Below are 10,689 nucleotides of genomic sequence, written 5' to 3'. Positions count from 1 at the left end.
GCTTCACGCAAAAACATAAACGGCAGCCGTACCGCCACTATGCCCCGCCTTCTCTCTCTTCCTATTGGCTTAAGTTCCGGGGTTCAGCCGATAACCTGTTGGACCAGGCGTGTTTACTATTGGCTGGAGAACGTGTCCGTCACATGTTGGTAAGTACGAAGGTATGTCGGTGATGTTTATCAGTGGATACCTTGATTGTCCTTTTACAATTGCATAATAACCTACTGTAGCTTGTCAATGAAATAGAATGGAATAGAAGTAGCCTTAGTTAGATTAACAAAATAGAACATGTTACTGTTACACTTTTTTTTTTTTTTTTACAACGCTTCCCTTTTCAAAACTGACACAATCTATGGTTTAACACCACACACACACTTGTATGATGAGCAGAATTTGGCAAACTATGCTGACGCTGACAAATTAGGAAAGGTCACCATAAACTCTATAAGTCTATACCAATATATTCTTCATTTTTCTTAACTTTTTTAAAGACCTTATTTTTTAAAAATATTTATTCATACATTCATTCATTCACAAATCCATAGACATGTGTAAAAGGACATTGAAGTCATGCTAATAAAGAGCAGACCAGTATCATGGATTATTAGGTTCACTAAAGTACTTTCTCATATTTGTGTATTTGTTAAATGTTAAACTGCTAATCACTCTGATAGGCTATATGAGCAGAGGGATGCTGTCGAGTCAACCTTTCATAGGTCATTTGGCCTCATCATGCAAATAAGACTACACACCTGCAGCACCTGCATGCAAATCAAAGTCTCTCCCTTTAGAGAAATCACTGCCTGATGAAGCTTCTTTCCGAGCTTCAATCAGTTCATGTCAGCAGCAGGTAGTAGGCCTACGTCAATCCTGTGAGTATTTACCTCATCACTCACTGAGGAGCCAAAAGAAGCGCATGCTCTGTGTGCACACACTTCTTCCTCACCTGAGACCTGTTGCTCAGCTGCAGGTTTACTGCATTATGCGGACGCTGGTTTTAGATGTAAAGGATGCTTGTCTTTATCACCCATCGTTATGTCAAAAATGAGGAGCGACAGACCTGTCATGTTATAACCAGCGTATAACCAAGCCGGATGAGATACTAAAACAAAGGGTTTACACCACAAGTTGCTGTGTATTTGATCTCAGTCGGCTTTACCAACTGGAAAAATTCACTTACTTGTAAGTATTTTTATTCTTTGTCTTCCATTCATTGCCTAAATTAGTAAGGGGTTGGCAAACAGTTGTAAAAATGAATGCCTGTAGACTTTAAGATAGGCTATAGAGACAATATGTTGGAAACATTAGGTTTTTATCCAACTGTAGCAATACTTTTGCATACACTATTGTAAGGTTATTAAAAATAGATTAGAAATACATAGGCTAAAGGAGGACAAGTGAAGTCCAAATTGTTATTTAATTGTTGTCCAAGTTGTGTTTACTCAACTTTTAAGGTCTAAGTCAAGAGGAAAGTGAGATTTTATCTGCTTTATTGCATAATACATGTTCCACACTGTGTTTACAGGGGCTGTGTGCCTACCGGCAGGTAGGTACAGGATGATGCTCTGAGTGTGAAGACAAGAACAGATAATAAATCTCAGTGGACCATCACCAAGGAGACAGAAACTCCAGAGGGTTGCCTGCAGTGTTAGCTATAAAAATCTCATAGGTAAAGCCATACCACTGCAGTGGAGTTCAGTCAGGGAGGAGGGTTATTTAAATATTTTCTGTTATGATTATTTTAAAATATCCTTAATGTGTTTTTTTTATGTGTATGAAAGAGTTTGTCTGATTTGTACACCACAGGCAATGGGTAAATGCTGCAAATGCAAGGGGAGACTGCTGTGCATGTGCCTGCTGCCCTGTATGATGACTGGCCACCTTCTGATTTATATAATGGTGTCCATATTCGTCACCATGTCCTACACTCCTCCAAAAATAACCATCCACTATATTGCTCCGGGGATTTCTGCGAATTCTGGGGCTTTGGCCTCCCACCCCCTCAGCCCTTTCTGGAACCTTCGTCTGGAGGACAGCGCACTGTGGAACCAGCTGCAGCATGCTTGGGACCGTCAGCACAATCCAATACTGCGGGGAAATGCAACTGGGATTTTGAGGAAGCCAAAGGTTAAGCTTTTATCACAAATCGAGGATGAATGCCTTTCTGACTGCATGTCGCACATGTGCTCAGTCCCTCGTCTGCACGATCTCAACAGCTTGCCAGAACAAATGAGGGCATTTATCAGGTCAATGCACTGCAGGGAGTATCCCCTCCTTATCAACCAGCCTGCTATGTGTAGGAGGAACAACAGTAGCTTTGGTCTCGACTCTCCCATGCTCCTCATGGCCATCAAATCTCAAGTGGGGAACTTTGAAAATAGGCAGGCCATCCGTGAAACATGGGGGCGCAGTGGTCTGGTGAGGGGGGAATCAAATAAGAAAGGTGGATTAGTACGCACTGTGTTTCTGCTTGGAAGGCAGGACTCAAGTACAGGTCCTCATCCAGACCTCAAAAACCTCCTGGAGCTTGAGAACCAGAAATATGGGGATATTCTACAGTGGGATTTCAGAGATACTTTTTTTAACCTGACCCTAAAGGACTTGCTGTTCTGGCACTGGCTCCAGCAATACTGCCCCACCGCCATCTTTGTGTTCAAAGGGGATGATGATGTCTTTGTTCGAACAGGCGCCCTTCTGGATTACCTGCACAAACAGTGGGAGGAGCACAACTTGTGGAGAGCCTATACAAATGAAACTGGCATGGATTTGTTTGTGGGGGATGTAATTAATAACGCAATGCCAAACCGTGAGCCATCTACTAAATACTACATACCGGAAAGTTTCTACAAAGGTGTGTATCCACCATACGCTGGTGGAGGAGGGGTGGTGTATTCTGGCTCACTTGCATTGCGATTGAAAGAGGTGTCTGACAGGGTGCGCCTTTTCCCGATAGACGACGTGTATCTGGGCATGTGCCTGCACAGACTTGGGCTCTCACCAAGCCATCACCCGGGATTTTTAACATTTGATCTCCCAGAGACAGAGAGGGGGAATCCCTGTGCTTACAGATCTGTTCTACTCGTTCACAGACGGAGTCCCAAGGAGATGCTGACACTGTGGAAGCAGCTCCAGAACCTGCCTGGTCAATGCTGAGGCTCATTTGCCTGCCAAATAGGATTCATTGAGTACAGAATGAATGCTGCTGCCACACTCATTTGAAAAATGTACAAACTTTGACTGCATCTTCATGGCAGGCAGGTGGTACCCTCTAAAGGTCACATGCAATGTACTTTCCCTCTGAAGAGTAAAACTGAGGAGGCAACTGATCTACCTCAAAGGGTACTTGTATTACGAGGGCATTACACAATAAGGCCACATACTTGTTACTTTAAAAAAAAAAAAAAAAGTATGTATTTGTACCCTTTCAACACGATTTTACTACCTTATGCAGAAAATATAATGCCATGCATATTATTTCATAATGTTTGGAGAAAACATTTCAGATATCTTTGCGTTATGTGCCCTGCTGTTTCCTTTAAGTCAGCTGTGCCAGCTAATGTGACATTTCAACATGTCTCACATCCACTCTGTCCTATATTTAAAATGCAACTTATCCTTTTGTGACTCATTTTGTAACTTCAGTGCTAATTTATAGTGATACTTGACATTGATCGTGGTTATCATTTAGGCAGGGAAGGTGTAATGTTCAGAAAAATTATTTTTGAATGTTCTTGTGCTGACAGTTCAAGGTAATTGATGTTCAATATGGCACAATATGTTGCATATATATATATATATATATAAAAATGGGGCCTAAGAAATTATACATTGCATTGGTGTTTTTCCTTCACCGTCTGCACTTGAACTCCACAGTGATTGATTTTTCTGTTATCTGTAATGGATGTGCAGTAATCGGAAATGGAAATAACCAGGAAAGCTATTTCTTGTTTTCCTAAAGGATTCCAACAAAAAATGTATCATGTCAAGGATGAATAAATGTTTGTGTCTCAAACACAATTGTACTGATTATTATTATATATTTATTTATTTTGTTTATTGTATTATAATCAATTCTATTTTGGTTGCAATTATAAAATGAAGAGGAAATAAGATCATCTAACCATATCTTTGAAAAGGCACATATGGAGTCAAAATGAAGGTAAAGCATCATGCAGCTCATGAGTCACCAGCCTTGCACGCACAGCAGAGTGAACAATATTTAACAGTGAAAGCATTTATTATCTGTACACTAATGAAATCATGTGTGTGTATACATTAAAGAGATACTGGATAGTGTTTGATACTCCCCTTTAGTCTTGATCCTGTAGAAGTGCACTGGTTTGCATGTGGGTGTTAATGATGTGATTTTCTATCTTTATTATGTTTTTGTTTTTTCTACATGATATGAAGGGAAATGTGTAGTTCTGAAGAGCAAATTTAGTGCGGTGAAACTGTAGTTTTGTAAACATTAACAAGGAAAAGATTAGTATATATATTACATTCACCACAAAAAACGAAAAGAAAAAAAAACCTGAAGTAAATTTGTTTTCCGTCTCTCTTAGCCAGACAAAATTGCATGGCAAAAATTACCTTCATTTGCCATTCTGGAAGACAAAGACGAGGACATGGGAAATGAGACCCCCAGAGATGGATCTCCTCCAGGGAGAATAAAAGCTGTCGCAGAAAAACATCAACAAAAAGAGAGGACACTGGGCGTCTCTTTTTTCCATACTGAACAATTGTAAAACAGTAAATTATGAATAAAACAGTAATTCTTATTACTAATTAATTACAATCCAGTTTACTAATGTTTAGAAACCTGGGTGCTTCTTTTCTCTTTACTGTACGAAAGTATTTTCTTGTCTGGTCTCCACCATTGATTTTGATACTAATAGGCAGCCAGTGGCTTGAGAGTAATGTAGTTGCAGAGGAAGATAAAATCAATCTGAGGGCTTTAAGAGGAAGATTATGTAGCTGCTGAACACTAATGAGGAAGTGGAGAAATGGAGGCATGGTGAACCATATTTTGATGTAATTGTAAGTACATTTAGTTACAGACTACTTCCCAAAGCTGCTCTGAACAGTATGTTACACTACTAGTAGTAGTAGTTGTAGTGTTTCTTTCTTTTTTTCCTGGGAAAACTTCACAAATAAAACCAAAACAAGTGCATAGCTAGATTATGTGATTACTACAATTTGGGTAGACTCCCACTATTCTAATGACATGACTTTCAGTGACATCTAGTGTTAAACTCCTGCAAATGCATGAATGTTCCTGAAAACACAAGAATGATCCAATGATGTCAGCACTCTTGAGTAATAGCTCCACCCAGTGGAGAGCTGTGGTAATGACTGGAAAGTTCATGAAGACTCTGGACCTCCTCCAGTTAGAATATAAAAGCTGAGACAATCTCACTGCTGAGACAGAAAGCAACACAACCAACACAGAATACAACAGACGCTTTAACAGTGTTTGATCTCACAACAAGAGGACTCACCACTAAACACACACTGAAGATGCTGTGCTCTCATGGATTCCAGTCTGCCCTCAGTCCATTCATGGACTTCTACTGGCCTGTACGCAGTCTGTGGCCAGAGGTTAAACCTCTGCTCCACCAGCGGGATGTACTGCAGAGAAACCTCCAGGAGCTGTGCAGCGGTCTGGAGCTGATGGAAAAACTTCAACACAAGATCCTGGAGGAGACGGAGCCTTTCCAAACCAGTATGGCCACGCAACCGGTCTCCTACCAGCTGGAGAAAGAGGGAGAGCACTTTGGCCTGACCCTTGACACTCAAGGCTTTTCCCCAGAGGAGCTGTCTGTCAGGCAGGTGGGCAGCAAGCTGAGAGTCAGCGGGAAGACAGAGAAGAAGGAGGAGGACGGGAAAGGCTCCTACTCTTACATACGCCAGGAGTTCAGACAGGAGTTTGATCTGCCTGAAGGACTGAACCCAGAAGCCGTCACCTGCTACCTGGCTCCAGACGGGAAGCTCCACATCCAGGCAGCCAAAGCTCCATATGTTGAGGAGGCTGAGAGAGAGCTGATTATCAAGAGGAGCTTGGAGGAGAAAACACAGCAGAGTCTGAGTTCACAGAAAGAAGACAGCAGCACAGAGACAGACAACAGCACACAGGACAAACCTGAAAACATGGACTGATTTATCTAAATGATTTTGTACCAATGTATGTTAAAAGTTTTCTGGTCCGAATGTTGCCAGTTTCTATCAGAAGTGTTTTATACTGATGAATGATGATGCTTTTGCATGTTTAATTTAGTATTATAAATAAATGCATGATATTTTAAATAATATACATGGTTTTTACGATCTCTTTGAAAATGTCTTTAACTACAAATATGTTAAGAAAGAAATAATAACAGAACTTGATTTGACAGAAATGATTATTCCTATTAAATGAACCTCAAACAGTGAAGATTTGAATGAGAATTTATCACTTTGAAATAAATGATCAAATACCTTCATTAAGCTTCTCTCACAGGACTTTTATCTTACAGCAGCTTTGATCTATTAAACACATTTAAGAAGCTACAGATATTATTCTCCTACTTGGATGTTTAAAGGAGGGATCATATTGTCTTTGCAGTTGGAAAAATTATACAAGAGCTACATACTGTATATTCAACATAATTTCTGTGTAGTTTGAAAAAAACAAAAACAAATTATAAAGGAAAGAAATATCATTGTAGTGTATGAAAGTAAATGAGTGACGATGGGAGCAAAAATTAGTTTAAAGTAAGTGATCAAACACTTTCATTAAGTTTTCTCTAACCAGACTGTGTGTCATTCACAATGGCCTTATTTTAACCAGCTGTCCCTCTGACACCTGAAATGTTACAGAATGGATGGAGCATATTATATAGCAACTGTGAACAGAAATCTTCCTCAAAAATGGAGTGTATTTGAATATATTCATTGGGAGCCTCCCAATATAGACTTAGTTTATGTTTTATTTCACTTTAATCTCTGTCTGGATGTGATGAAGTTTGTTTCTCTACTAAATGGAATGGAAATGTAGGAGTCTTTAATCCACTGGCTCTGCCTCCTCACAGATGAAGGGAGAAATGAATGTCCATATGCAGAATCAAAAAGATGAATTTGGAGTAGTGACAAATTAATAGAAAATTATTTCTGAAAATTATTCACTAAGTGTAAAATCACAATTCCAAATGTACTCTACACATTTATTTCAACCCAGTAAAAATTATGTTAAATGTCTTCATTCTGTAGGTCAAGATTAATGTGAGATTCGATCAGACAGGAAACTTCCTTCTTTAAAGATTTTTTTTTCTTTGATAGGTACATTATTGAAACAAATAGAAACAAGGGGAGAAAGAGTGGTATGACATGCAACACACTTACCAGCTGGAATCAAATGTAAAGCATTGCATTTATGTGGTATACACCTTTACCATTTACCCATAATAACTCCCTACAGAGAAACTTCTTGAATGTACAGGAACCATAACCAGTGATATCATCACTCCTGAGTAATAGCTCCACCCAGTGGAGAGCTCTGGTAATGACTGGAAAGTTCGTGAAGACTCTGGACCTCCTCCAGTTAGAATATAAAAGCTGAGACAATCTCACTGCTGAGACAGAAAGCAACACAACCAACACAGAATACAACAGACACTTTAACAGTGTTCGATCTCACAACAAGAGGACTCACCACTAAACACACACTGAAGATGCTGTGCTCTCATGGATTCCAGTCTGCCCTCAGTCCATTCATGCTGCTCCACCAGCGGGATGTACTGCAGAGAAACCTCCAGGAGCTGCGCAGCAGTCTGGAGCTGATGGACAAACTTCAACACAAGATCCTGGAGGAGACGGAACCTTTCCAAACCAGTGTGGCCACGCAACCGGTCTCCTGCCAGCTGGAGAAAGAGGGAGAGCACTTTGGCCTGACCCTGGACACTCAAGGCTTTTCCCCAGAGGAGCTGTCTGTCAGGCAGGTGGGCAGCAAGCTGAGAGTCAGCGGGAAGACAGAGAAGAAGCAGGAGGATGGGAAAGGCTCGTACTCTTACATATGCCAGGAGTTCAGACAGGAGTTTGATCTGCCTGAAGGACTGAACCCAGAAGCCGTCACCTGCTACCTGGCTCCAGACGGGAAGCTCCACATCCAGGCAGCCAAAGCTCCATGTGTTGAGGAGGCTGAGAGAGAGCTGACTATCAAGAGGAGCTTGGAGGAGAAAACACAGCAGAGTCTGAGTTCACAGAAAGAAGACAGCAGCACAGAGACAGACAACAGCACACAGGACAAACCTGAAAACATGGACTGATTTATCTATATGATCTTGTGTCAATGTATAAGAAATGTGTTTTATACTATGTTAAATACTGATTATATGTGCTTTATATTTTTCTAATTGACTAGTATTAATGATTATTAATAAATGAATTTAAATTGAAATCAAATCATGTTTTTGCTTTTTAAATTCATATTCATATCCTTTATATCTTATATATTGGTACAAAAAGAATTTAAATATATACATTGCCCTTCATATGTACATTTATTACTGAACACTACATTTTTATGCTTATTAAAAAGAAGGGAGAAAAAAGCAAAGTTGCACCAATTTATACCATGTAGGTACTGGAAATATCTTTATAGGGCCATCATGACCTCCATCACTTTCTTATCTTTGATAAGTATTGGCTGATTGTTAAAGTTTAGCACAGCTTTATGGTGGACAGAGCTGTCTGTTGTTGGTGTGTTTGTTTGTGTGACTGTCATGTCTGACTGATGAAAATATTGTCAGTACAGTCGCACATGCGACTTCACTATATCAGTTATCAGGAAAATCATTGTTGACTTATCAAACTATTATTAAAATTATGGTTTGTTAATTCTTTGTTAATCATGCACAGTTGGTTTTAAGTCACACCCCTGATTTTTATGTGACAGCAGATGGAAATGATGAATTAAATATAACTTTTGTCTGACTACAAGAAAAAAATGATCTGACCACCTTTAATCTGATATCAAAACCATGTTCAGGGGCAGTGACTATAAGACCAGACAGTCTGATGTGAGTGGACTCAGATGTCAAAAAGGGAAATTGGATGAATGATGACTTGAGCCATTCTGTACAATTCAAACTTTCCAATCATACTTTAAATATTTTACTACTCTGTGAAAAAAAGGTCATTTGATGTTATTTTCTGTAGGTAAATTAAATATTTTTAAGAGAATGCATAAAGTCTGTTCTACTCAAGTGTCCCATTCAGCCATGACAGTATGACAGTGAGCCAACATGTACAATACCATAACTCTGAAACTCAATCAGCTAAATGGAATTCAGCCATCATTAACTGTGTTGTTTACATATATGGTTTTCCTTCTGTGACATGTCAAAAGGTCTTTGTGAAAAAAGGCCTATTATGTTGCTTTCATCACACTGAGAAAAAAACAAACATGACAAACTAATACTGAGGTCAGACTCAACTAATGTACACAAACAAAAGTCTGAGGTGAGAGTATTTTGAAGAGTCATTTTTATTGATTTTCATCATTTTAATCTTCAGAAGGAGTGAAATCATGTTTTTCATATTTTGCTCCTCTGTCTTTATATAATCAGAAAATTTGTTCTTTTTACATTTATTGATCATACCCAGTTATAAAAATAGATATGATCATCAATCACAACATTTATAAAAACCACACATTGGCACATCATATATAGATCAGTGCATGTCTTTAGGTTTGTCCTGTGTGCTGTTGTCTGTCTCTGTGCTGCTGTCTTCTGGCTGTGAACTCGGACTCTGCTGTGTTTTCTCCTCCAAGCTCCTCTTGATAGTCAGCTCTCTCTCAGCCTCCTCAACACACAGAGCTTTGGCTGCCTGGATGTGGAGCTTCCCGTCTGGAGCCAGGTAGCAGCTGATGGTCTCAGGATTCAGCCCTTTAGGCAGATCAAACTCCTGTCTGAACTCCCGGCGTCTGTAAGAGTAGGAGCCTTTCCCGTCCTCCTGCTTCTTCTCAGTCTTCCCGCTGACTCTCAGCTTGTTTCCCACCTGTTTGACAGACAGCTCCTCTGGGGAAAAGCCTTGAGTGTCCAGGGTGAGGACAAAGTGCTCTCCCTTCTTCTCCAGCTGGTAGGAGACTGGTTGTGTAGCCACACTGGTTTGAAAAGGCTCCATCTCCTCCAGGATCTTGTATTGAAGTTTATGCATCAGTTCCAGACTTCTGTGCATCTCCTGGAGGTTTCTCTGCAGTAGATCGTCCTGATAGATCAGAGGTTTTACCTCTGGCCACAGACTGCGTACAGGCCAGTAGAATTGCCTGTATGGACTGAGGGCAGACTGGAATCCATGAGAGCACAGCATCTTCACTGTGTTTTTAGTGGTGAGTCCTCTTGTTGCGAGATGAAACATTGTTAAAGTGTCTGTTGTCTTCTGTGTTGGTTGTGTTGCTTTCTGTCTCAGCAGTGAGATTGTCTCAGCTTTTATATTCCAACTGAAGGAGGTCCAGAATCTTCAGGAACTTTCCCGTTGTTACCAGAGCTCTCCACTGGGTGGAGCTATTACTCAAGTGTGATAACATCACTAGCTCATCCTCATTTTTTCATGAACTTTTCTGCATGATAGATGTATGGTAGACCGGAGCTCTTTATTTTATTTTTAATTTAATTTTTATTTTTAATGTATGTGGTCATTAGCAATGTTTGA

The 10,689-nt window shown here is 39.9% G+C and overlaps 4 protein-coding genes across 5 annotated transcripts; 3 read left to right on the top strand and 1 right to left on the bottom strand.

Annotated features, from left to right (window-relative positions):
- Positions 1 to 88: 88 nt before the first annotated feature.
- Positions 89 to 3,976, top strand: LOC121885330 (N-acetyllactosaminide beta-1,3-N-acetylglucosaminyltransferase 2). Of its 2 annotated transcripts, none has more exons than XM_042394695.1 (3): positions 89 to 149; positions 1,526 to 1,669; positions 1,807 to 3,976. In XM_042394695.1, exon 3 carries the CDS (start codon positions 1,810 to 1,812, stop codon positions 3,151 to 3,153), a length of 1,344 nt encoding a protein of 447 aa, XP_042250629.1. In that variant the 5' UTR covers positions 89 to 149; positions 1,526 to 1,669; positions 1,807 to 1,809; the 3' UTR covers positions 3,154 to 3,976. The 2 variants fall into 2 exon arrangements, with proteins under 2 accessions (XP_042250629.1, XP_042250628.1); XM_042394694.1 differs by lacking the exon at positions 89 to 149 and adding an exon at positions 443 to 1,182.
- Positions 3,977 to 5,414: 1,438 nt separating this feature from the next.
- LOC121885649 (heat shock protein 30-like) lies at positions 5,415 to 6,308 on the top strand. Its single transcript, XM_042395317.1, has one exon. It carries the CDS (start codon positions 5,518 to 5,520, stop codon positions 6,154 to 6,156), a length of 639 nt encoding a protein of 212 aa, XP_042251251.1. The 5' UTR covers positions 5,415 to 5,517; the 3' UTR covers positions 6,157 to 6,308.
- A 1,268-nt stretch (positions 6,309 to 7,576) lies between these two features.
- LOC121885650 (heat shock protein 30-like) lies at positions 7,577 to 8,338 on the top strand. Its single transcript, XM_042395318.1, has one exon. It carries the CDS (start codon positions 7,707 to 7,709, stop codon positions 8,298 to 8,300), a length of 594 nt encoding a protein of 197 aa, XP_042251252.1. The 5' UTR covers positions 7,577 to 7,706; the 3' UTR covers positions 8,301 to 8,338.
- Positions 8,339 to 9,507: 1,169 nt separating this feature from the next.
- Positions 9,508 to 10,458, bottom strand: LOC121886062 (heat shock protein 30-like). The gene has a single exon (XM_042395964.1). The coding sequence runs from the start codon at positions 10,393 to 10,395 to the stop codon at positions 9,709 to 9,711; it is 687 nt and encodes a 228-aa protein (XP_042251898.1). The 5' UTR covers positions 10,396 to 10,458; the 3' UTR covers positions 9,508 to 9,708.
- Between the last annotated feature and the right edge of the window lie 231 nt (positions 10,459 to 10,689).

Source organism: Thunnus maccoyii, chromosome 19 (assembly GCF_910596095.1).
Source record: "Thunnus maccoyii chromosome 19, fThuMac1.1, whole genome shotgun sequence".
NCBI lineage: Eukaryota > Metazoa > Chordata > Actinopteri > Scombriformes > Scombridae > Thunnus > Thunnus maccoyii.
This window is presented reverse-complemented; position numbering and strand designations above follow the sequence as displayed.